The following is a 27,916-nucleotide window of genomic DNA, read 5'->3' as shown; positions in this document are numbered from 1 at the left end:
GGCGTGGGAGAGAGGTTTCAGCGTTGTGTCATTTTCTTGGACATTGGCAGTCATGTGAAAGACCCCACTGTATATAATACCATGGCTCTGCTCTGTAGCTGCCAGATATATGAACAAAAACACATGAAGACTAGAGCCTTACAACACTAATCATTAACACTGTTCACAACACAGAATGAGGATGAAGGTGAAACTAACCTTAGCCAGAAAGCGTTTGACCGCTGGGTACGGACCAATCAGGTCCAGGAATGGAGGCATGAGCTTCCTGAAGCGTGTGGTCGTTATGCCAACCAGGAAGGTTCCACGGTCGCTAAGACGGATGTTGTCAGGGTAACCGGGCATATTGCTCATGATGACCTCCTTGGTGCCAGCCTTGGGGCCTTTCAGCCAGTACCTGGAGGGAGAGAGAGAGAGAGAGGGAGAGAGACTGAGTGAGAGAGACAGAGAGACTGAGTGAGAGACAATCAATCATTTCCAGACCCAGGGACATGTACTAGTCTGTGGCAACCTAAATGCCAGAACTGGACAAGAACCTGACACCCTCAGCACACAGGGGGACAAACACCTACCTGGAGGTGACAGCATTCCCTCCCCAATATGCCCCCCTAGGCACAACTACGACAACATAACCAACAAAAACGGGTCACGACTCCTGCAGCTCTGTCGCATGCTGGGTATGTACATAGTCAATGGTAGGCTTCGAGGGGACTCCTATGGTAGGTACACCTATAGCTCATCTCTTGGCAGTAGTACTGTAGACTACTTTATCACTGACCTCAACCCAGAGTCTCTCAGAGCATTCACAGTCAGCCCACTGACACCCCTATCAGAAAACAGCAAAATCACAGTCTACTTGAACAGAGCAATACTCAATCATGAGGCATCAAAGCCAAAGGAACTGAATAATATTAAGAAATGCTATAGATGGAAGGAAAGTAGTGTTTAAACCTACCAAAAAATAATTAGGAAACAACAAATTCAATCCATTCTAGACAACTTCCTGGACAAAACGTTCCACTGTAATAGTGAAGGTGTAAACTTGGCAGTAGAAAACCTAAACAGTATATTTGACCTCTCAGCTTCCCTATCAAATCCAAAAATCTCTAACAGAAAACCAAAGAAGAGTAATAACAGTGATAAATGGTTTGATGAAGAATGCAAAAACCTAAGAAAGAAATTGAGAAACCTATCCAACCAAAAACATAGAGACCCAGAAAACCTGAGCTCATACCTTCACTATGGTGAATCACTAACACAATACAGAAATACACTACGGAAAAAGAAGGAACAGCATGTCAGAAATCAGCTCAATGTAATTGAAGAATCCATAGAATCTAACCACTTCTGGGAAAATTGGAACACACTAAACAAACAACAACACGAAGAGCTATCTATCCAAAACGGAGATGTATGGGTAAACCACTTCTCCAATCTTTTTGGCCCTATAACAGAGAACAAACAGCAAAAAAATATACATGATCAAATGCAAATCTTAGAATCAACTATTAAAGACTACCAGAACCCATTGGATTCTCCAATTACAATGAATGAACTACAGGACAAAATACAAACCCTCCAACCCAAAAAGGCCTGTGGTGTTGATGGTATCCTAAATGAAATTATAAAATATACAGACCACAAATTTCAATTGGCTATACTTAAACTCTTTAACATCATCCTTAGCTCTGGCATCTTCCCCAATATTTGGAACCAAGGACTGATCACCCCAATCCACAAAAGTGGAGACAAATTTGACCCCAATAACTACCGTGGGATATGCGTCAACAGCAACCTTGGGAAAATCCTCTGCATTATCATTAACAGCAGACTAGTTCATTTCCTCAGTGAAAACAATGTACTGAGCAAATGTCAAATTGGCTTTTTACCAAATTACCGTACGACAGACTACGTATTCACCCTGCACACCCTATTTGACAAACAAACAAACCAAAACAAAGGCAAAGTCTTCTCATGCTTTGTTGATTTCAAAAAAGCTTTTGACTCAATTTGGCATGAGGGTCTGCTATACAAATTGATGGAAAGTGGGGTTGGGGAAAAAACATACGACATTATAAAATCCATGTACACAAACAACAAGTGTGCGGTTAAAATTGGCAAAAAAACACACATTTCTTTCCACAGGGCCGTGGGTGAGACAGGGATGCAGTTTAAGCCCCACCCTCTTCAACATATATCAACGAATTGGCGAGGCACTAGAACAGTCTGCAGCACCCGGCCTCACCCTACTAGAATCTGAAGTCAAATGTCTTCTGTTTGCTGATGATCTGGTGCTTCTGTCGCCAACCAAGGAGGGCCTACAGCAGCACCTAGATCTTCTGCAACAGATTCTGTCAGACCTGGGCCCTGACAGTAAATCTCAGTAAGACAAAAATAATGGTGTTCCAAAAAGGTCCAGTTGCCAGGACCACAAATACAAATTCCATCTAGACACCGTTGCCCTAGAGCACACAAAAAACTATACATACCTCGGCCTAAACATCAGCACCACAGGTAACTTCCACAAAGCTGTGAACGATCTGAGAGACAAGGCAAGAAGGGCCTTCTATGCCATCAAAAGGAACATAAAATTTGACATACCAATTAGGATCTGGCTAAAAATACTTGAATCAGTTATAGAACCCATTGCCCTTTATGGTTCTGAGGTCTGGGGTCCGCTCACCAACCAAGAATTCACAAAATGGGACAAACACCAAATTGAGACTCTGCATGCAGAATTCTGCAAAAACATCCTCCGTGTACAACGTAAAACACCAAATAATGCATGCAGAGCAGAATTAGGCCAATACCCGCTAATTATCAAAATCCAGAAAAGAGCCATTAAATTCTATAACCACTTAAAAGGAAGCGATTCCCAAACCTTCCATAACAAAGCCATCACCTACAGAGAGATGAACTTGGAGAAGAGTCCCCTAAGCAAGCTGGTCCTGGGGCTCTGTTCACAAACACAAACAGACCCCACACAGCCCCAGGACAACAACAACAACAACACAATTAGACCCAACCAAATCATGAGAAAACAAAAAGAGAATTACTTGACACATTGGAAAGAGCAAACAAAAAAACAGAGCAAACTAGAATGCTATTTGGCCCTAAACAGAGAGTACATAGTGGCAGAATACCTGACCACTGTGACTGACCCAAACTTAAGGAAAGCTTTGACTATGTACAGACTCAGTGAGCATAGCCTTGCTATTGAGAAAGGCTGCCGTAGGCAGACCTGGCTGTCAAGAGAAGACAGGCTATGTGCACACTGCCAACAAAATGAGGTGGAAACTGAGCTGCACTTCCTAACCTCCTGCCAAATGTATGACGATATTAGAGACACATATTTCCCTCAGATTACAGCGATCCACAAAGAATTCGAAAAAACAAACCCAATTTTGATAAACTCCCTTATCTACTGGGTGAAAAACCAGTGTGCCATCACAGCAGCAAGATTTGTGACCTGTTGCCACAAGAAAAGGGCGGTGTCCAAAAAGAGGGTGTCCAAAAAGTTTTGGGACACTATAAAGTCCATGGAGAATAAGAGCACTTCCTCCCAGCTGCCCACTGCACTGAGGCTAGGAAACACTATCACCACCGATAAATCTACAATAATCGAGAATTTCAACAAGCATTTTGTACAGCTGGCCATGCTTTCCATCTGGCTACCACTAACCTGGCCACCAACTCTGCACCCTCTGCTGCAACTTGCCCATGCCCCCCGCTTCTCCTTCACACAAATTCAGACAGCTGATGTTTTGAAAGCGCTGCAAAATCTGGACCCCCTACAAATTAGCTGGGCTAGACAATCTGGACCCTTTCTTTCTAAAACTAGCCGCGAAATTGTCGCAACCCCTATTACTAGTCTGTTCAACCTCTCTTTCATAACGTCTGAGATCCCCAGAGATTGGAAAGCTGCCGCGGTCATCCCCCTCTTCAAAGGGGGTGACACTCCTAGATCCAAACTGCTACAGACCTATATCCATCCTGCCCTGCCTTTCGAAAGTATTCGAAAGCCAAGTTAACAAACAGATCACCGACCATTTCGAATACCACCGTACCTTCTCCGCTATGCAATCCGGTTTCCGAGCTGGTCACGGGTGCACTTCAGCCACGCTCAAGGTCCTAAACGATATTAGAACCACGATTGATAATAGACAGTACTGTGCAGCCGTCTTCATCGACCTGGCCAAGGCTTTCGACTCTGTCAACCACCGCATTCTTATTGGCAGACTAAATAGCCTTGGTTTCTCAAATGACTGCCTCGCCTGGTTCACCAACTACTTCTCAGATAGAGTTCAGTGTGTCAAATCGGAGGGCCTGTTGTCTGGACCTATGGCAGTCTCTATGGGGGTGCCACAGGGTTCAATTCTTGGGCCGACACTTTTCTCCGTGTATATCAATGATGTCGCTCTTGCTGCTGGTGACTCTCAGATCCACCTCTACGCAGACGACACCATTTTGTATACATCTGGCCCTTCATTGGACACTGTGTTAACAAACCTCCAAACGAGCTTCAATGCCATACAACAATCCTTCAGTAGCCTTCAACTGCTCTTAAACACTAGTAAAACTAAATGCATGCTTTTCAATCGAACGCTGCTAGCACCCGCCCACCCGACTAGAATCACCACTCTCGACGGGTCTGACCTAGAGTATGTGGACAACTACAAATATCTAGGTGTCTGGTTAGACTGTAAACTCAACTTCCAGACTCACATAAAGAATCTCCAATCCAAAGTTAAATCTAGAATCGGCTTCCTATTTCGCAACAAAGCCTCTTTCACTCATGCTGCCAAACATGCCCTCGTAAAACTGACTATCCTACCGATCCTTGACTTCGGCGATGTCATTTACAAAATAGCCTCCAACACTCTACTCAGCAAATTGGATGTAGTCTATCACAGTGCCATCCGTTTTGTCTCCAAAGCCCCATACACTACCCACCACTGTGACCTGTACGCTCTTGTTGGCTGGTCCTCACTACATGTTCGTGCGTCAAACCCACTGGCTCCAGGCCATCTATAAATCACTGCTAGGCAAATCCCCGCCTTATCTTAGCTCATTGGTCACCATAGCAGCACCCACCCGTAGTCTGCGCTCCAGCAGGTATATCTCACTGGTCATTCCCAAAGCCAACACCTCCTTTGGCCGCCATTCCTTCCAGTTCTCTGCTGCCAATGACTGGAACGAATTGCAAAAATCTCTGAAGCTGGAGACTCTTATCTCCCTCAATAACTTTATGCATCAGTTGTCAGAGCACCTTACCGATCACTGCACCTGTACACAGCCCATCTGAAATTAGCCCACCCAACTACCTCATCCCTATATTGTTATTTATTTTGCTCTTTTGCACCCCAGTATCTCTATTTGCACATCATCTCTTGCACATCTAGCATTCCAGTGTTAATACTATTGTAATTATTCTGCACTATAGCCTATTTATTGCCTTACCTCCATAACTTGCTACATTTGCACACACACTGTATATATATTTTCTGTTGTATTTCTGACTTTATGTTTTTTTTTACCCCATATGTAACTCTGTGTTGTTTTTATTGCACTACTTTGCTTTATCTTGGCCAGGTCGCAGTTGTAAATGAGAACCTGTTCTCAACTGGCTTACCTGGTTAAATAAAGGTGAAATAAAAAAAATAAATAAATAAAAAACACCATTGTAAATACAACCCATATTTATGTTGATTTATTTTCCCTTTTGTACTTTAACTATTTGCTCATCGTTACAACACTGTATATAGACATAATATGACATTTGAAATGTCTTTATTCTTTTGGAACTTTTCTGAGTGTAATGTTTACTGTTAATATTTATTGTTTATTTCACTTTTGTTTACTATCTACTTCACTTGCTTTGGCAATGTTAACATACGTTTCCCATGCCAATAAAGCCCTTAAATTGGAGGGAGAGAGAGAGAGAGAGAGAGAGAGAGAGAGAGAGAGAGAGAGAGAGAGAGAGAGAGAGAGAGAGAGAGAACCATGATTGTCATCAAACAAAAGGCCTTTCTGTAGTGTGAAGGTTCCAGCCAACACCTCTGATAACAGAATAATATTTACATGTTAAAAGGAAAAAGAGAGGGAGGACAGTTACTATGGAAAACACTGTCCTCCGTGGGTGAGTGTGTATGTGTGTGCGTACCTGAGGATGCATCCGATGCTGGTCTCGGCCAGCAGCAGGAAGCTCTCGTCAGGTGACAGGGCGATGCCGTTGGGCATGTAGAGACCATCCAGCAGGACACGCACATGCCCTGACACAGGGTCAAAGGTCAGGAGACGACCCAGAGCGTTGGTCTCTATCACCTAGAGGTCAGGGGTCAGGGGTCAGGGGTTATAGAGCTTCTGAAGAAGAAAGGTCATTTCTAGGAATACAGACGGACAGACCTCAAGCTTGACGTGTCGTCGTCCCCAGCGAGAGGAGGAGTCAGTAAAGTAAATGGTTCCAGTCTGAGAGGAGATCTCCAACCCGTTCAGGAATGCAAACGGAACCCCGTCAGCTCCTAGAGCACAGCACACACAGATATTCCATATGTTAACTGGATTAGGCTTGTTGTGGTAATATCAGTTCTAAACAGATATTCCATATGTTAACTGGATGTACATTAGGCTTGTTGTGGTAACATCAGTTCTAAACAGATATTCCATATGTTAACTGGATGTACATTAGGCTTGTTGTGGTCATATCAGTTCTAAACAGATATTCCATATGTTAACTGGATTAGGCTTGTTGTGGTAATATCAGTTCTAAACAGATATTCCATATGTTAACTGGATGTACATTAGGCTTGTTGTGGTAACATCAGTTCTAAACAGATATTCCATATGTTAACTGGATGTACATTAGGCTTGTTGTGGTAACATCAGTTCTAAACAGATATTCCATATGTTAACTGGATTAGGCTTGTTGTGGTAACATCAGTTCTAAACAGATATTCCATATGTTAACTGGATTAGGCTTGTTGTGGTAATATCAGTTCTAAACAGATATTCCATATGTTAACTGGATGTACATTAGGCTTGTTGTGGTAACATCAGTTCTAAACAGATATTCCATATGTTAACTGGATGTACATTAGGCTTGTTGTGGTAACATCAGTTCTAAACAGATATTCCATATGTTAACTGGATGTACATTAGGCTTGTTGTGGTAACATCAGTTCTAAACAGATATTCCATATGTTAACTGGATGTACATTAGGCTTGTTGTGGTAACATCAGTTCTAAACAGATATTCCATATGTTAACTGGATGTACATTAGGCTTGTTGTGGTAACATCAGTTCTAAACAGATATTCCATATGTTAACTGGATGTACATTAGGCTTGTTGTGGTAACATCAGTTCAAACAGATATTCCATATGTTAACTGGATCAGGCTTGTTGTGGTCATATCAGTTCTAAACAGATATTCCATATGTTAACTGGATGTACATTAGGCTTGTTGTGGTCATATCAGTTCTAAACAGATATTCCATATGTTAACTGGATTAGGCTTGTTGTGGTAATATCAGTTCTAAACAGATATTCCATATGTTAACTGGATTAGGCTTGTTGTGGTAATATCAGTTCTAAACAGATATTCCATATGTTAACTGGATGTGCGTTAGGCTTGTTGTGGTAACATCAGTTCTAAACAGATATTCCATATGTTAACTGGATTAGGCTTGTTGTGGTAATATCAGTTCTAAACAGATATTCCATATGTTAACTGGATGTACATTAGGCTTGTTGTGGTAACATCAGTTCTAAACAGATATTCCATATGTTAACTGGATGTACATTAGGCTTGTTGTGGTAACATCAGTTCTAAACAGATATTCCATATGTTAACTGGATGTACATTAGGCTTGTTGTGGTAACATCAGTTCTAAACAGATATTCCATATGTTAACTGGATGTACATTAGGCTTGTTGTGGTAACATCAGTTCTAAACAGATATTCCATATGTTAACTGGATGTACATTAGGCTTGTTGTGGTAACATCAGTTCTAAACAGATATTCCATATGTTAACTGGATCAGGCTTGTTGTGGTCATATCAGTTCTAAACAGATATTCCATATGTTAACTGGATGTACATTAGGCTTGTTGTGGTCATATCAGTTCTAAACAGATATTCCATATGTTAACTGGATTAGGCTTGTTGTGGTCATATCAGTTCTAAACAGATATTCCATATGTTAACTGGATGTACATTAGGCTTGTTGTGGTAACATCAGTTCTAAACAGATATTCCATATGTTAACTGGATGTACATTAGGCTTGTTGTGGTAATATCAGTTCTAAACAGATATTCCATATGTTAACTGGATGTGCATTAGGCTTGTTGTGGTATTATCAGTTCTAAACAGATATTCCATATGTTAACTGGATGTACATTAGGCTTGTTGTGGTATTATCAGTTCTAAACAGATATTCCATATGTTAACTGGATGTACATTAGGCTTGTTGTGGTAACATCAGTTCTAAACAGATATTCCATATGTTAACTGGATGTACATTAGGCTTGTTGTGGTAACATCAGTTCTAAACAGATATTCCATATGTTAACTGGATGTACATTAGGCTTATTGTGGTCATTTCAGTTCTAAACAGATATTCCATATGTTAACTGGATGTACATTAGGCTTGTTGTGGTAATATCAGTTCTAAACAGATATTCCATATGTTAACTGGATGTACATTAGGCTTGATGTGGTAACATCAGTTCTAAACAGATATTCCATATGTTAACTGGATGTACATTAGGCTTGTTGTGGTAACATCAGTTCTAAACAGATATTCCATATGTTAACTGGATGTACATTAGGCTTGTTGTGGTAACATCAGTTCTAAACAGATATTCCATATGTTAACTGGATGTACATTAGGCTTGTTGTGGTAACATCAGTTCTAAACAGATATTCCATATGTTAACTGGATGTACATTAGGCTTGTTGTGGTAACATCAGTTCTAAACAGATATTCCATATGTTAACTGGATCAGGCTTGTTGTGGTCATATCAGTTCTAAACAGATATTCCATATGTTAACTGGATTAGGCTTGTTGTGGTCATATCAGTTCTAAACAGATATTCCATATGTTAACTGGATGTACATTAGGCTTGTTGTGGTAACATCAGTTCTAAACAGATATTCCATATGTTAACTGGATGTACATTAGGCTTGTTGTGGTAATATCAGTTCTAAACAGATATTCCATATGTTAACTGGATGTGCATTAGGCTTGTTGTGGTATTATCAGTTCTAAACAGATATTCCATATGTTAACTGGATGTACATTAGGCTTGTTGTGGTATTATCAGTTCTAAACAGATATTCCATATGTTAACTGGATGTACATTAGGCTTGTTGTGGTATTATCAGTTCTAAACAGATATTCCATATGTTAACTGGATGTACATTAGGCTTGTTGTGGTATTATCAGTTCTAAACAGATATTCCATATGTTAACTGGATGTACATTAGGCTTGTTGTGGTAACATCAGTTCTAAACAGATATTCCATATGTTAACTGGATGTACATTAGGCTTGTTGTGGTAACATCAGTTCTAAACAGATATTCCATATGTTAACTGGATTAGGCTTGTTGTGGTAACATCAGTTCTAAACAGATATTCCATATGTTAACTGGATTAGGCTTGTTGTGGTAATATCAGTTCTAAACAGATATTCCATATGTTAACTGGATGTACATTAGGCTTGTTGTGGTAACATCAGTTCTAAACAGATATTCCATATGTTAACTGGATGTACATTAGGCTTGTTGTGGTAACATCAGTTCTAAACAGATATTCCATATGTTAACTGGATGTAAATTAGGCTTGTTGTGGTAACATCAGTTCTAAACAGATATTCCATATGTTAACTGGATGTACATTAGGCTTGTTGTGGTAACATCAGTTCTAAACAGATATTCCATATGTTAACTGGATGTACATTAGGCTTGTTGTGGTAACATCAGTTCTAAACAGATATTCCATATGTTAACTGGATGTACATTAGGCTTGTTGTGGTAACATCAGTTCAAACAGATATTCCATATGTTAACTGGATCAGGCTTGTTGTGGTCATATCAGTTCTAAACAGATATTCCATATGTTAACTGGATGTACATTAGGCTTGTTGTGGTCATATCAGTTCTAAACAGATATTCCATATGTTAACTGGATTAGGCTTGTTGTGGTAATATCAGTTCTAAACAGATATTCCATATGTTAACTGGATTAGGCTTGTTGTGGTAATATCAGTTCTAAACAGATATTCCATATGTTAACTGGATGTACGTTAGGCTTGTTGTGGTAACATCAGTTCTAAACAGATATTCCATATGTTAACTGGATGTACATTAGGCTTGTTGTGGTAACATCAGTTCTAAACAGATATTCCATATGTTAACTGGATGTACATTAGGCTTGTTGTGGTAACATCAGTTCTAAACAGATATTCCATATGTTAACTGGATGTACATTAGGCTTGTTGTGGTAACATCAGTTCTAAACAGATATTCCATATGTTAACTGGATGTACATTAGGCTTGTTGTGGTAACATCAGTTCTAAACAGATATTCCATATGTTAACTGGATCAGGCTTGTTGTGGTCATATCAGTTCTAAACAGATATTCCATATGTTAACTGGATGTACATTAGGCTTGTTGTGGTCATATCAGTTCTAAACAGATATTCCATATGTTAACTGGATTAGGCTTGTTGTGGTCATATCAGTTCTAAACAGTGTGACGTCACGAGAGGCTACACAGCTTTCAGCGGGATTGCTCAAGTAGTGTAAGGAGACAAGGTTCAAACAAAACAAGGATTTTATTATAGGTCTTGGGAAATTAACGAAAATATAACAAAATTCTGTTCTCTTGTGGCTCTTTAAGGGTTAACAGTTCAGGGATGTCTCTTCCACATCCAAAATCATAATTCTCACTCGCTCAGATAACTTTTCCCCAGCCTTACTGTAGTCCACGTTGCAGCTAGTGGCCAACCCAGCAAAAAGTCCTTCCAAATGTCTCTCACGTATTTCCACAGGTGCATATATCCAAAGGTGAGTATTTCCCAAATCCTTATATTCCTCATGGAAGTGGACGTGCAGCACTCTTGTCCTCCAGAGAGCCCAGGTTGGAGACTGTGTCTCTTCACCCCCCACACACTCCCTCAGTGTGTCTCTTCCCTTCCCAAACCTTCAGCTCATCAGCTCCTCATTTGTTTCAGCTGCGTGGGAAGATTGGCCATAGAGGGGTGGAGTTCCCGACCATACCAGCAGATGGAGCCATAGCTGTCTGGGTTTGCAGCCACCTCAGGGGGATGTAACGTCCCTCCAGGACACAGCCTCTCGTGACATCACACATCCCCCTCCTCGGGACCGACGTCCTCGTCGGGTAAAGGCAGCGAAGAAGGCATCACGCCGGGAGAGGGCGTCCCGCATTGCCGTGGTGCTTGCCAGCCCTGTGGACAACAGAAAAGTTAAACGGTTGCAAGCTCAAAAACCATCTGGTTACTCTACTGTTTGATTCCTTGTTCTTGGCCATCCACTGCAGAGGGGCGTGATCAGATACCACCATGAAACGTCGGCCCAGGAGATAGAACCGAAGGGACTCCAGGGCCCAGACTACAGCCAGACATTCTTTCTCCACCGTTGAATAGTTCTTCTCTCTTGGAAGTAACTTTCTGCTTAGGTAGAGAATGGGATGTTCTTCACCGTCATGTGCCTGGGTGAGGACAGCACCCAGACCCACCTCCGAAGCATCCGCTTGGACAATGAATTCCTTCTTGAAGTCTGGTGCTACCAGGATCGGACTGGAGCAGAGTGCTCGCTTCAGGTTGAGGAAAGCCGCCTCCGCCGCAGGGTTCCACTTCACCATTCGTGAGTGGCGTTTGGTCGTCAGCTCCGTCAACGGTGCAGCTATGGTAGCAAAATCTGCAATAAAGCGTCTATAGTAGCCAGCGAGGCCCAAAAATGACCTTACTTGCTTCTTGGTGATGGGCTGCGGCCAGTCCTGTATGGCCCGCAGTTTGGCTTCCTGTGGTTTGACCAACCCCCGCCCAATGGTGTACCCCAGGTAGTTTGTCTCACTGAAGGCCAGCTTGCACTTCTTGGGGTTTGCCGTGAGCCCTGCTTCCCTGAGCGAATCCAGCACCGCTTGTACCCGGGGTATGTGGCTGGCCCAATCCGGACTTTGTATAACAACATCATCCAAATAAGCCGCTCGTGCCTCTTGTGGGGCGCAAGGACTCGATCCATCAGGCGTTGGAACGTGGCAGGTGCCCCGTGGAGACCAAACGGAAGTCGGGTATACTGGTAGAGCCCCTCCGGGGTGGCAAAGGCTGTCTTCTCCTTAGACGCCGGGGTCAGGGGCACCTGCCAGTAGCCTTTTGTGAGATCAAGAGTGGTTAGGAAACGAGCATGCCCCAAGGAGTCTATTAAATCATCGACACGAGGCATTGGGTATGCATCAAATTCAGACACTTCATTCAACTTTCGATAGTCATTACAAAATCGTACTGAACCGTCTGGCTTGGGAACTAGTACGATGGGACTTGCCCAGGCACTGTGGGACTCTTCGATTACTCCCAACTCCCGCATCTTCCTTACCTCCTTCTGTATAACCACTTTCACGAGCCTCTGGCACGCGGTACGGGCGCTGGTTTACCGTTCGGCCAGGCATGGTGCAGATCTCATGTTGGACCACCTCTGTGTGACCGGGAAGGGAGGAGAAGACATCCTGGTTCTGCTCCACGAGTTCCAGGGCCATCTGTCGTTGATGTGGGGACAGATTTGGACCCAGCTGAACCTCTTCTCGCGCCGGTTCCTTGGTCTCTGTGGGGGTAGACAGCTGAACAGCGCCTCTCTGGCGTGCCACTTCTTTAAAAGGTTAACATGATAAATCTGCTCAGTTTTCCTTTTATCTGGTTGCCTCACCTTGTAGTTTACTTCTCCCATGCGTTCAATGACCTCATATGGTCCTTGCCAGGTTGCCAGGAATTTACACTCAACGGTTGGCACCAGGACCAGCACTCTGTCCCCGGCCTAAACTCCCTGGGTTGAGCAGATCTGTTGTAGGAGGCTTGCTGTTGCCGCTGACTGGCCTCCAGGTGTTCCCGCATCATGGGATAGATGGCCTTCATTCTCTCCCTCATAGCCCCGACATGGTCGATCGGTGTCCGCTGTTGGCATGGCTGCTCCTCCCAGGCCTCCTTGGCGATGTCGAGCAGTCCTCTGGGTCTGTAGGAAAGCAAGAGCTCAAAGGGTGAAAAACCAGTAGAAGACTGAGGTACCTCTCTCACCGCAAATAATATGTAGGGTAACAGCTGATCCCAGTTGCGCCCATCTTCCCCTACCGCTTTCCGCAGCATGGATTGTAGTGTTTTGTTAAAACGTTCGACTAGGCCATCTGTCTGGGGGTGGTAGACCGAGGTTCTCAGCTGTTTGATTTTCAGTAACGCACAGAGTTCTTTCATCACTCTGGACATGAATGGAGTCCCTTGGTCCGTCAATATCTCTTTTGGGATTCCCAGACTAGTTGAGAGACGGAACAGCTCCTTGGCGATTTGTCTGGATGTAGCCTTCCTCAGCGGAATGGCCTCCGGGTACCGGGATGCATAGTCCAGAATGACCAGAATGTATTGATGTCCCCTGGAACTTTTCGGTAAGGGCCCGACTATGTCTAATCCAATCCTCTCAAAAGGAGTTTCGATAATGGGCAAGGGAATGAGCGGGTTTCTATATGTGGGCTTTGGCGCAACCTGCTGACACTCAGGGCAACTACGGCAGTAGTTCTCTATCTCTTTGTGTACTCCTGGCCGAAAGAAACGTTGCATGATTCTTTCCTTAGTCTTCTCTACCCCCAAGTGGGCCCCTAGCGGGTGTGTGTGTGCTAGGTTGAGTACTGTGGCCCGATAGGGCTGTGGCACGAGGAGCTGTTCATGCACTTCATCATTTTTCTTGACTATCTGATATACTAACCCCCCGGTTTACTGCGAAATGGGGGTAAGTAGGGTTTGTCTTATCACCTAACACTACACCTTCTAATACCTGCACATTTCTTAAGGCATTTGCAAGAGTAGGATCTTGTAATTGAGCCGTACCATACTGGCCTGTGAGAGGGGGGAAGCTCTTGGGTGCCTGGGACGTCTTCTTCACTGGAGAACGGAGCACTTTCCTGGGCTGCGTTCTCTTCTCCCGTATCCGGACCAGTCTCGGTGTCGGTCTGGGCACCTGCCATCCCTATCAGAGCCCGGGCGGGAGTGAGTAACTCGGAGGATTGCACCGGAGCCTTCCCAGGATGAGTCTTGCCTCTCCGTTTCCGAGGTACTCGGGTTATCCTCTCCTGAGACTCTCTCCAGAGTGGGTAAAAGGCTGGGCAGTCTCATCCAATTAGGACAGGGACGGGGAGGGGAATCAACCACCCCCCGCCGTCGTGTGTATGGTTCCCCGTGTGCTGGTCATTGTAAGTTCAGTAATGGGGTATTCTCTGGTGTCCCCCCATGGACACAGGAAACTGGGAGGACTTTCCCCGGGGGTCAGACACGTTGGGCCCACCAAATCCTTACGCACCAGGGTGGCCCGGCTACCAGAATCCAGTAAGGCCTCCACATCATGGTGATTCACAGTTACCGGGCAGGTGGGGGGTCGATCTGGGCCGCCATCTACGACTCCCAAGAGCGAGGCAAAACGGTGTGTGGGTGCTGAGCTGGAGGACTCCGCAGTGGGCATAGGTTCATCGGCTGGTTTCCCACACTGCCAGGAGATATGTCCCATCTCCCCCACACCGGTAACACTGTCGAAGTTTCCCCCTCCTGGTGTACTCTTCTTGGACCCGCCTGGTTTCTGGCTCCCCCTGGAGCCGGGATAAGTCCTGACGTGGCTGGGTTCGAGACCTTGGGGTCCTTTGGACGGGTTCTTCCCATTTGTGGTGGGGCCGCACTCCTGGGGTCTTTTCGGGAAGCATTCAGCATCTCCGCTGTGGCCTGGTACTTTTCCACAGCTTCCACGGTCAGATCAGCCGTGGTCAAGGCCTGTTGACTGATGAACCGTTTTGCCTCATAAGGCAGGGCGCGTAGGTAACGATCCACCACAACGGCCTCCACCACCGCCGCTGCTGTATTCCTCTGCGGATCCAGCCATTTCCTTGCGATTCGGACAAGTTCATGCATCTGCGCCCGAGGAGGTTGGTCTGGTTGGAAGGTCCAGCTGTGAAAGCGCTGGGCCATACCAAACTTTGTGAGTCCATATCTGCTGAGGATCTCAGACTTCAGGGCATCATAGTCAGTAACCTGGTCAGGGCCCAGGTCCCGGACAGCATTCAGCGATTCCCCGGTTAGAAAGGGGGCTAACAGACCAACCCACTGTTGCTTGGGCCAGGCTTCCCTAGTGGCCGTGGCCTCAAATGCATGCAGGTATGCCTCAATGTCATCGGTAGCTCCCATCTTAGATATAAAGTCACTTGCCTTTATTGGGGCGGGTATTTTGGACAACCCTCTGTCTCTGCAACTGCAATTCCTCTGCCTTCAGAAGGTTGGCTTTCTTTTGCTCCTCCAAGAGAGCCACGTTTGCTTGCATCTGGGCTTGCTGGCCAGCAACAAGGGCTTTCAATATGTCCTCCATTTCAGTCGGCGGGGAGCCTACGGCCAACTTGGAAAACTGGGTGATCAAACCTTCGGTATCCTCCTCTGACATGCACTATTAACGCTTGAGCGTGCCCGTATTCTCCACCATCTGTGACGTCACGAGAGGCTACACAGCTTTCAGCGGGATTGCTCAAGTAGTGTAAGGAGACAAGGTTCAAACAAAACAAGGATTTTATTATAGGTCTTGGGAAATTAACGAAAATATAACAAAATTCTGTTCTCTTGTGGCTCTTTAAGGGTTAACAGTTCAGGGATGTCTCTTCCACATCCAAAATCATAATTCTCACTCGCTCAGATAACTTTTCCCCAGCCTTACTGTAGTCCACGTTGCAGCTAGTGGCCAACCCAGCAAAAAGTCCTTCCAAATGTCTCTCACGTATTTCCACAGGTGCATATATCCAAAGGTGAGTATTTCCAAATCCTTATATTCCTCATGGAAGTGGACGTGCAGCACTCTTGTCCTCCAGAGAGCCCAGGTTGGAGACTGTGTCTCTTCACCCCCCCCACACTCCCCTCAGTGTGTCTCTTCCCTTCCCAAACCTTCAGCTCATCAGCTCCTCATTTGTTTCAGCTGCGTGGGAAGATTGGCCATAGAGGGGTGGAGTTCCCGACCATACCAGCAGATGGAGCCATAGCTGTCTGGGTTTGCAGCCACCTCAGGGGGATGTAACGTCCCTCCAGGACACAGCCTCTCGTGACATCACAACAGATATTCCATATGTTAACTGGCTGTACATTAGGCTTGTTGTGGTAACATCAGTTCTAAACAGATATTCCATATGTTAACTGGATGTACATTAGGCTTGTTGTGGTAATATCAGTTCTAAACAGATATTCCATATGTTAACTGGATGTGCATTAGGCTTGTTGTGGTATTATCAGTTCTAAACAGATATTCCATATGTTAACTGGATGTACATTAGGCTTGTTGTGGTATTATCAGTTCTAAACAGATATTCCATATGTTAACTGGATGTACATTAGGCTTGTTGTGGTAACATCAGTTCTAAACAGATATTCCATATGTTAACTGGATGTACATTAGGCTTGTTGTGGTAACATCAGTTCTAAACAGATATTCCATATGTTAACTGGATGTACATTAGGCTTATTGTGGTCATTTCAGTTCTAAACAGATATTCCATATGTTAACTGGATGTACATTAGGCTTGTTGTGGTAATATCAGTTCTAAACAGATATTCCATATGTTAACTGGATGTACATTAGGCTTGATGTGGTAACATCAGTTCTAAACAGATATTCCATATGTTAACTGGATGTACATTAGGCTTGTTGTGGTAACATCAGTTCTAAACAGATATTCCATATGTTAACTGGATGTACATTAGGCTTGTTGTGGTAACATCAGTTCTAAACAGATATTCCATATGTTAACTGGATGTACATTAGGCTTGTTGTGGTAACATCAGTTCTAAACAGATATTCCATATGTTAACTGGATGTACATTAGGCTTGTTGTGGTAACATCAGTTCTAAACAGATATTCCATATGTTAACTGGATCAGGCTTGTTGTGGTCATATCAGTTCTAAACAGATATTCCATATGTTAACTGGATGTACATTAGGCTTGTTGTGGTCATATCAGTTCTAAACAGATATTCCATATGTTAACTGGATTAGGCTTGTTGTGGTCATATCAGTTCTAAACAGATATTCCATATGTTAACTGGATGTACATTAGGCTTGTTGTGGTAACATCAGTTCTAAACAGATATTCCATATGTTAACTGGATGTACATTAGGCTTGTTGTGGTAATATCAGTTCTAAACAGATATTCCATATGTTAACTGGATGTGCATTAGGCTTGTTGTGGTATTATCAGTTCTAAACAGATATTCCATATGTTAACTGGATGTACATTAGGCTTGTTGTGGTATTATCAGTTCTAAACAGATATTCCATATGTTAACTGGATGTACATTAGGCTTGTTGTGGTAACATCAGTTCTAAACAGATATTCCATATGTTAACTGGATGTACATTAGGCTTGTTGTGGTAACATCAGTTCTAAACAGATATTCCATATGTTAACTGGATGTACATTAGGCTTGTTGTGGTAACATCAGTTCTAAACAGATATTCCATATGTTAACTGGATGTACATTAGGCTTGTTGTGGTCATTTCAGTTCTAAACAGATATTCCATATGTTAACTGGCTGTACATTAGGCTTGTTGTGGTAATATCAGTTCTAAACAGATATTCCATATGTTAACTGGATGTACATTAGGCTTGATGTGGTAACATCAGTTCTAAACAGATATTCCATATGTTAACTGGATGTACATTAGGCTTATTGTGGTCATTTCAGTTCTAAACAGATATTCCATATGTTAACTGGATGTACATTAGGCTTGTTGTGGTAATATCAGTTCTAAACAGATATTCCATATGTTAACTGGATGTACATTAGGCTTGATGTGGTAACATCAGTTCTAAACAGATATTCCATATGTTAACTGGATGTACATTAGGCTTGTTGTGGTAACATCAGTTCTAAACAGATATTCCATATGTTAACTGGATGTACATTAGGCTTGTTGTGGTAACATCAGTTCTAAACAGATATTCCATATGTTAACTGGATGTACATTAGGGCTTGTTGTGGTAACATCAGTTCTAAACAGATATTCCATATGTTAACTGGATGTACATTAGGCTTGTTGTGGTAACATCAGTTCTAAACAGATCATCCATATGTTAACTGGATGTACATTGTCAGACCTTGACTGCTGTCCAGTCAGAGTTAACCCTCTGGAGTCTAAGCCCTGTCTAAGCCAGGGAAGGGTTTCTAAGCTAACATACTGTATGGAACTGTTTTAAGATGGTCACACCAAGGATTACCCCCTCCCCCCTCCCCCCTCCCCCCTCCCCGGCTTAGACAGGGCTTAGACTCGAGAGGGTTAAGGTTAGGGTTAGACTGTCAGACCTGCTGTCCAGTCAGAGTTAAGGTTAGGGTTAGACTGTCAGACCTGCTGTCCAGTCAGAGTTAAGGTTAGGGTTAGACTGTCAGACCTGCTGTCCAGTCAGAGTTAAGGTTAGGGTTAGACTGTCAGACCTGCTGTCCAGTCAGAGTTAAGGTTAGGGTTAGACTGTCAGACCTGCTGTCCAGTCAGAGTTAAGGTTAGGGTTAGACTGTCAGACCTGCTGTCCAGTCAGAGTTAAGGTTAGGGTTAGACTGTCAGACCTGCTGTCCAGTCAGAGTTAAGGTTAGGGTTAGACTGTGAATGTGAAGGATTAGACCTTGTTTGCTGTCTAGTAGCAGGGTCTTGTGTCCAGTCTGGGGGTTAGGGGTCAGGGTTACCTGTCTTGCTGTCTAGTAGCAGGGTCTTGTGTCCAGTCTGGGGGTTAGGGGTCAGGGGTTACCTGTCTTGCTGTCTAGTAGCAGGGTCTTGTGTCCAGTCTGGGGGTTAGGGGTCAGGGGTTACCTGTCTTGCTGTCTAGTAGCAGGGTCTTGTGTCCAGTCTGGGGGTTAGGGGTCAGGGGTTACCTGTCTTGCTGTCTAGTAGCAGGGTCTTGTGTCCAGTCTGGGGGTTAGGGGTCAGGGGTTACCTGTCTTGCTGTCTAGTAGCAGGGTCTTGTGTCCAGTCTGGGGGTTAGGGGTCAGGGGTTACCTGTCTTGCTGTCTAGTAGCAGGGTCTTGTGTCCAGTCTGGGGGTCAACAGAAAACAGTCCAAAGTAGGAGTCCGCTACGATCAGCTGACCACCGCTGTCCAACCGCACGCCATGAGGACGACCACAGACTGGCTCATAGTCTGTGCTGCTACCTAGAGGGACAACAGACATAACATCATAGTCTGTACTGCTACCTAGAGGGACACCAGACATAACATCATAGTCTGGACTGCTACCTAGAGGGACAACAGACATAACATCATAGTCTGGACTGCTACCTAGAGGGACAACAGACATAACATCATAGTCTGTGCTGCTACCTAGAGGGACAACAGACATAACATCATAGTCTGGACTGCTACCTAGAGGGACACCAGACATAACATCATAGTCTGGACTGCTACCTAGAGGGACAACAGACATAACATCATAGTCTGGACTGCTACCTAGAGGGACACCAGACATAACATCATAGTCTGGACTGCTACCTAGAGGGACAACAGACATAACATCATAGTCTGGACTGCTACCTAGAGGAACACCAGACATAACATCATAGTCTGGACTGCTACCTAGAGGAACACCAGACATAACATCATAGTCTGTGCTGCTACCTACAGACACACAACAACAACAGATAGAAATAGACAAACTCATAATTCAGTTATTCCTTTAGCTCAGTCTTCCCTTTTAACCCTTAACCTTCTAACCTTCGAACCCTCTAATCTGAGGTCTTGGGTTGAGATATCAGCTGAGATATCAGAGGAAGACAATCAGCTGCCGGCCACTTCAACAGAGATCTGAACAGAACACTCACTGTCTGTTTAGGCCTGAGCTCAGAGGAAGACAATCAGCTGCCGGCCACTTCAACAGAGATCTGAACAGAACACTCACATAGTCTGTTTTGGCCTGAGCTCAGAGGAAGACAATCAGCTGCCGGCCACTTCAACAGAGATCTGAACAGAACACTCACTGTCTGTTTAGGCCTGAGCTCAGAGGAAGACAATCAGCTGCCGGCCACTTCAACAGAGATCTGAACAGAACACATATGTAACAGTTTTGCTTCCGTCCCTCTCCTCGCCCCTACCTGGGCTTGAACCAGGGACCCTCTGCACACATCGACAACAGTCACCCTCGAAAGCACCGTTACCCGCCGTGGCCCTTGCAGAGCAAGGGAAACAACTACTTCAAGGTCTCAGAGCGAGTGACGTCACCGATTGAAACGCTACTAGTGCGCACCGCTAACTAGCTAGCCATTTCACACCGGTTACACATACACACAGCTAAACACTTCCCAACAGAAGAAAGAGACATTCTCAGTGTTCCACACCAGGGGCGCACTCCAGTAGAACATCTGAAATATGTTTTCTCACCTGTTTCATACCTACTGAACACAACCCTGATCCGTAGACAGGAGACCCCAAAACAGATTCCATCATACAGTGGGGAAAAAAAGTATTTAGTCAGCCACCCACTTAAAAAGATGAGAGAGGCCTGTAATTTTCATCATAGGTACACGTCAACTATGACAGATTACATGGCCATTAAGGCCAGATGGTTCTTCAAGAAGTTCAAAAGTTCATAAATGACCAGCAATAGTATAAAGTAATCCTTCTACACCCCCCCTCCCCCCCCACAAAAAATAAAATACAATAAAAGGTGGTTGTCCCACTGGTTATCATAAGGTGAATGCACCAATGTGTAAGTGGCTCTGGATAAGAGCGTCTGCTAACTGATGTAAATGTAAACGATATTCCCAGTGGTTGTAGAGGGTGCAACAGGTCAGCACCTCAGGAGGAAATGTCACTTGGCTTTTTATAGCCGAGCATTCAGAGGTCGAGAGAGAGAGAGAGAGGTCGAGAGAGAGAGAGAGAGAGAGAGAGAGAGAGAGAGAGAGAAAGAGGTTTCCCATGCCAATAACACCCTATGAATTTAATTGAATCGAGAGAGAGTTGAAAACAGCAGGTCCGGGACAAGGTAGCACGTCCGGTGAACAAGCAGTTAAGTTAGTTACTGACCACACTCCTGTAAGTCCTGTCCCATGTGGGTGATGAGGGTTAGAGTCTCCTGCTGGATCCTCCACAGCTTCCCATCCACCGTCCCTGTGTACACGTTACCTAGGAGACAGCAGGGGTTAGAGGTCAGGGGTCAGACAGGCCACAGGGTCTCATAACAGTGGTAGGAGTTCTAAAAGGGTATTTCCAGTGAAAGGTCATATAAACACTGACGAGGCTGATGAAAAGACACGATTAAATTAAAAACCTGCTGAATGATAAAACAACTCAGACAAGAGTTCTTACCCTCCTGGTCGGCAGTGAAGGATTCTGGTCCATGTAGTTGTCCAGTGAACAGTCTGCGTCCGTTCTGTAGTCTGGTGTTGACAGCCAGTGGGCCCTCCAGGAGTGGAGGGGGTCCTTTGAATCTGACAGACAGACAATAACTCTTCAACCCCTAAACTGACAGACAGACAGACAATAACTATTTAACCCCTAAACTGACAGACAGACAATAACTCTTCAACCCCTAAACTGACAGACAGACAGACAATAACTATTTAACCCCTAAACTGACAGACAGACAATAACTATTTAACCCCTAAACTGACAGACAGACAATAACTATTTAACCCCTAAACTGACAGACAGACAATAACTCTTCAACCCCTAAACTGACAGACAGACAATAACTCTTCAACCCCTAAACTGACAGACAGACAATAACTCTTCAACCCCTAAACTGACAGACAGACAATAACTATTTAACCCCTAAACTGACAGACAGACAATAACTATTTAACCCCTAAACTGACAGACAGACAATAACTATTTAACCCCTAAACTGACAGACAGACAATAACTATTTAACCCCTAAACTGACAGACAGACAATAACTCTTCAACCCCTAAACTGACAGACAGACAATAACTATTTAACCCCTAAACTGACAGACAGACAATAACTCTTGAACCCCTAAACTGATTCACTCTGATAACACCAACCTGTCTCTATACACAACCCTTCACCTCCAACCAAATCCCTAATAACATCTCCTTCCTCCCGAACAACATGTAAGGCTCAGAGTCTATGGGTGAGGGGAAGATGTGTGTGTGTGTGTGTGTGCGTGTGTGTGTGTGTGTGTGTGCGTGTGTTTGTGACATCAAATGTTATTTGTCACATGCGCCGAATACAACAGGTGAATACAACCTTACAGTGAAATGCTTACTTACAAGCCCTTAACCAACAATGGCATTTAAAAGTAAAAAAATAGTTAAGAAATTATTTACTAAATAAACTCAAGTTTTAAAAAAGTAACACAATAACATAACGAGGCTATATACAGGGGGTACCGGTACCGAGTCAATGTGCAGGGGCACAGGTTAGTCGAAGTAATTGAGGTAATATGTACATGTAGGTAGAGGTAAAGTGACTACGCATAGATAATAAACAGAGTAGCAGCAGCGTGTCAATGTAAATAGTCTGGGTAGCCATTTGATTAACTGTTCAGCGGTCTCATGGCTTGGGGGTAGAAGCTGTTAAGGAGCCTTTTGGAACTAGACTTGGTGCTCCGGTACCGCTTGCCGTTCGGTAGCAGAGAGAACAGTCTATGACTAGGGTGGCTGGAGTCTTTGACCATTTTTAGGAGCTTCCTCTGACACCGCCTGGTATAGAGGTCCTGGATGGCAGGAAGCTTGGCCCTAGTGATGTGCTGGGCCGTACGCACTAACCTCTGTAGTGCCTTGCGGTCGGATGCCAAGCAGTTGCCATACCAGGCGGTGTTGCAACCAGTCAGGATGCTCTTGATGGTGCAAATGTATAACTTTTTGAGGATCTGAGGACCCATGCCAAATCTTTTCAGTCTCCTGAGGGGGAAAAGGCATTGTCATGCCCTCTTCATGACTGTCTTGGTGTGTTTGGACCATGATAGTTTGTTGGTGATGTGGACACCAAGGAACTTGAAGCTCTTGACCTGCTCCACTACAGCCCCATCGATGTGAATGGGGGCGTGCTCTGCCCTTCTTTTCCTGTAGTCCACGATCATCTCCTTTGTCTTGATCACATTGAAGGATATGTTGTTGTCCTGGCACCACAGTGCCAGGTCTCTGACCTCCTCCCTATAGGCTGTCTCATCGTTGTCGGTGATCAGGCCTACCACTGTTGTGTCGTCGGCAAACTTAATGATGGTGTTGGAGTCGTGCCTGGCCATGCAGTCATGGGTGAACAGGGAGTACAGGAGGGGACTGAGCACGCACCCCTGAGGGGCCCCCGTGTTGAGGATCAGTGTGGCAGATGTGTTGTTGCCTACCCTTACCACCTGGGGGCGGCCCGTCAGGAAGTCCAGGATCCAGTTGCAGAGGGAGGTGTTTAGCCCCAGGGTCCTTAACTTAGTGATGAGCTTTGAGGGCACTATGGTGTTGAACGCTGAGCTGTAGTCAATGAACAGCATTCTCACATAGGTGTCCCTTTTGTCCAGGTGGGAAAGGGCAGTGTGGAGTGCAATAGAGATTGCATCATCTGTGGATCTGTTGGGGCGGTATGCGAATTGGAGTGGGTCTAGGGTTTTCTGGGATAATGGTGTTGATGTGAGCCATGACCAGCCTTTCAAAGGACTTCATAGCTACAGACATTGTGTTACGGGTCGGTAGTCATTTAGGCAGGTTACCTTGGCGTTCTTGGGCACAGGGACTATGGTGGTCTGCTTGAAACATGTTGGTATTACAGACTCAGTCAGGGACAGGTTGAAAATGTCAGTGAAGACACTTGCCAGTTGGTCAGCGTATGCTCGGAGTACACGTCCTGGTAATCCGTCTGGCTCTGCGGCCTTGTGAATGTTGTCCTGTTTAAAGGTCTTACTCACATCGGCTACAGAGAGCGTGATCGCACAGTCGTCCAGAACAGCTGGTGCTCTTATGCATGCTTCAGTGTTGCTTGCCTCAAAGCGAGCATAGAAGTCATTTAGCTCGTCTTCCCTTCGTAGTCCGTAAAAGCCTGCAAGCCCTGCCACATCCGACGAGCGTCAGAGCCGGTGTAGTGTGTGTGTACTTACACGTAAGGCTGAGGGTCTATAGGTGAGGGGAGGAGGTAGATCCCCACAGCCACAGATAGCAGGACCACTGAGAGCGCTCTCTTCCAAAGCCTGAAGACAGGAGACAACACAACAGATATCACATACCACATATACACTGAGTCAAAATTTGAGATTTTTGGTTCCAATCGCCGTGTCTTTGTGAGACGCGGTGTGGGTGAACAGATGATCTCCACATGTGTATTTCCCACCGTAAAGCATGGAGGAGGAAGTGTGATGGTGTGGGGGAGCTTTGCTGGTGACACTGTCTGTGATTTATTTAGAATTCAAGGCACACTTAACCAGCATGGCTACCACAGCATTCTGCAGCGATACGCCATCCAATCTGGTTTGGGCTTAGTGGGACCATCATTTCTTTTTCAACAGGACAATGACCCAACACACTTCCAGGATGTGTAAGGGCTATTTTACCAAGAAGGAGAGTGATGGAGTGCTGCATCAGATGACCAGGCCTCCACAATCCCCCGACCTCAACCCAATTGAGATGGTTTGGGATGAGTCAGACCGCAGAGTGAAGGAAAAGCAGCCAACAAGTGCTCAGCATATGTGGGAACTCCTTCAAGACTGTTGGAAAAGCATTCCAGGTGAAGCTGGTTGAGAGAATGCCAAGAGTGTGCAAAGCTGTCATCAAGGCAAAGGGTGGCTATTTGAAGAATCTCAAATATAAAATATATTTTGATTTGTTTAACACTTTTTTGGTTACTACATGATTCCATATGTGTTATTTCATAGTTTTGATGTCTTCACTATTATTCTACAATGTAAAAAATAAAGAAAAACCCTGGAATGAGTAGGTGTGTCCAAACTTTTGACTGGTACTGTATATATACACACAGTATATACTGATAACATGTCATCTCTCTCGCCATCAAACAACAACTGAACCTTAACCCTAACAGCCCCTCGCTCTCATATCTTGTAACAAGGAGATACAGTGATTTATTTACATTTAGGTCATTTAGCAGACGCTCTTATCCAGAGCGACTTACAGTTAGTGAATACATATTTTTTTATACTGGCCCCCCACAACCCTGGCGTTGCAAACGCCATGCTCTATCAACTGAGCTACATCCCTGCCGGCCATTCCCTCCCCTACCCTGGACGACGCTGGGCCAATTGTGCGCCGCCCCATGAGTCTCCCGGTCGCGGCCGTCTGCGACAGAGCCTGGATTTATCACCTCCTCTCTTCTGTCTCTAGTTAATAAATCAACTGTGTTGTTGTGTCATACCTCCACCCCCCACCCCCAGCCCTTATCTGGCTGACTATGGAATTACCTCCATACCTCCATGTCACCCCCCCCCAGCCCTTATCTGGCTGACTATGGAATTACGAAAGACTAGCTCAGCTGGTAGAGCACGGCGCTTGTAACGCCAAGGTAGTGGGTTCGATCCCCGGGACCACCCATACACAAAAAAATGTATGCGCGCATGACTGTAAGTCGCTTTGGATAAAAGCGTCTGCTAAATGGCATAATATTCCTATGATAGAGCAAGGTATTTCCACACCATCTTTAATCTCCTCTGAGCTGCAGTTATTGGGTAATATTCTAATAGGCAGTGGTGGAAAAAGTACCCAATTGTCATACTTGAGTAAAAGTATAGATACCTTAATAAACAGTTACTCAAGTAAAAGTGAAAGTCACCCAGTAAAATACTACTTGAGTAAAAGTCTAAAAGTATTTGGTTCTAAATATACTAAAGTATCAAAACTAAATGTAATTGCTAAAATATAGTTAAGTACCAAAAGTAAAAGTATAAATCATTTCAAATTCCTTATATTAAGCAAACCAGAAGGCACCACGCTTTCTCTTGATAAGTGCATTAATTTGAAAATGTTCCTGTCCTGCTAAGTATTCAACATGTAACAAGTAAATTTGGGTGTCAGGGAAAATGTATGGAGTAAAAAGTACATTATTTTCTTTGGGAATGTAGTGAAGTAAAAGTTGTCAAAAGTACAGATACCAAAAAAAACTACTTAAGTAGTACTTTAAATTATTTGTACTTAAGTACTTTACACTGCTAATAAGCTACATTCAAAGTTTAATTTCAATCGTTTCATAACATGTCTTTTTCCCAGGCGAGTTGCACTTGTGTAACAACAATCTTTATCATAATCAATTAACAACTCGGACAAAAACGTGAACAACTCAAAATTCTACCAAAACATGACTGCGGTCTTTCATCCAACAGTAGCCTATCTAAACTATCTATCTACCAAAAACATAGTTCATCTGCCAACTTGTTTTTGAGTGACAAATACACTCATGCTTAAAATCGTTCACGCTTCTTCAATATTGTTCTATCACGAAGCAAAACAACACCGGTAAAAACGTACATGGTGAATCCCTCTGCAGATCGCGCCCGTCCGGTTAGATCACAGCCTGGTTGGATCCGGTCTCCGGTGAGACTCGCCGCCATGAAGCAAAGCTGCTGGCTGGTCTGGTGAGCGCCACGGAGTGTGTGTGCTGTTCGGAGAGAGTGTGTGTGTGTTGCCTTGAGATTATTCATAGTGAGTTCATCCAGGGGACAGATGACTGGAGGGGAGGTGTGAGATGGGCTGGGGGAGGTGTGAAACGGGCTGGGGGAGAATTTGAGACGGGCTGGGGGAGGTTTGAGACGGGCTGGGGGAGGTTTGAGACGGGCTGGGGGAGGTTTGAGACGGGCTGGGGGAGGTTTGAGACGGGCTGGGGGAGGTTTGAGACGGGCTGGGGGAGGTTTGAGACGGGCTGGGGGAGGTTTCATTTGATTTGGGATCTTTGTTGTTCGTCAACTATCATGATATTGTCTGGCCACTAGAGGGAGCCACTCGACAAGGCCTTGGGCCTGAGCTTTATGGCTCCCTCAGTCTGCACAGTTTGTTTACAGATCAACTTTTATCTGTCACATGCTTCGGAAACAACAGGTGGAGACTAACGGTGAAATGCTTACTGAAGGGCCCTTCCCAACAATGCAGAGAAAAAGACTAACAGGAGGAATAGCTTAGTGGGGCGGCAGGTAGCTTAGTGGTTAAGAGCCGACTAGGTGAAACATCTGTCGATGTGCCCTTCAGCAAGGCACTTAACCTAAATTGCTCTGGATAAGAGCGTCTGCTAAATGACTAAAATGTCAAATAAATAAATATACAATGAGTAATGTTAACTTGGTACAGTGTACCAGTACCCTACTAGGTCATTGAGGTAGTAGATACAGTGGGGGAAAAAAGTATTTAGTCAGCCACCAATTGTGCAAATTCTCCCACTTAAAAAGATGAGAGAGGCCTGTAATTTTCATCATAGGTACACGTCAACTATGACAGACAAATTGAGAAGAAAAAAAATCCAGAAAATCACATTGTAGGATTTTTTATGAATTTATTTGCAGATTATGGTGGAAAATAAGTATTTGGTCACCTACAAACAAGCAAGATTTCTGACTCTCACAGACCTGTAACTTCTTCTTTAAGGGGCTCCTCTGTCCTCCACTCGTTACCTGTATTAATGGCACCTGTTTGAACTTGTTATCAGTATAAAAGACACCTGTCCACAACCTCAAACAGTCACACTCCA

General features: G+C 44.3%; 1 protein-coding gene across 1 annotated transcript; it reads right to left on the bottom strand.

The window, feature by feature from the left end:
* Positions 1-198: 198 nt before the first annotated feature.
* LOC121558507 (adipocyte plasma membrane-associated protein) lies at positions 199-26,933 on the bottom strand (the record flags this gene model as incomplete). The annotated part of the gene is given in 8 exon segments (XM_045220419.1): positions 199-394; positions 6,161-6,321; positions 6,403-6,518; positions 19,289-19,441; positions 21,308-21,406; positions 21,590-21,711; positions 24,333-24,422; positions 26,707-26,933. Coding segments are annotated over 8 exon segments (1,110 nt in total), but the record flags the coding sequence as incomplete, so codon positions are not given.
* Positions 26,934-27,916: the final 983 nt, after the last annotated feature.

This window comes from Coregonus clupeaformis, unplaced genomic scaffold (genome assembly GCF_020615455.1).
Source record: "Coregonus clupeaformis isolate EN_2021a unplaced genomic scaffold, ASM2061545v1 scaf3775, whole genome shotgun sequence".
In the NCBI taxonomy this organism is placed as follows: domain Eukaryota; kingdom Metazoa; phylum Chordata; class Actinopteri; order Salmoniformes; family Salmonidae; genus Coregonus; species Coregonus clupeaformis.
Note: the sequence above shows the minus strand (reverse complement) of the source record. Positions and strands in the feature narration are given on the sequence as shown.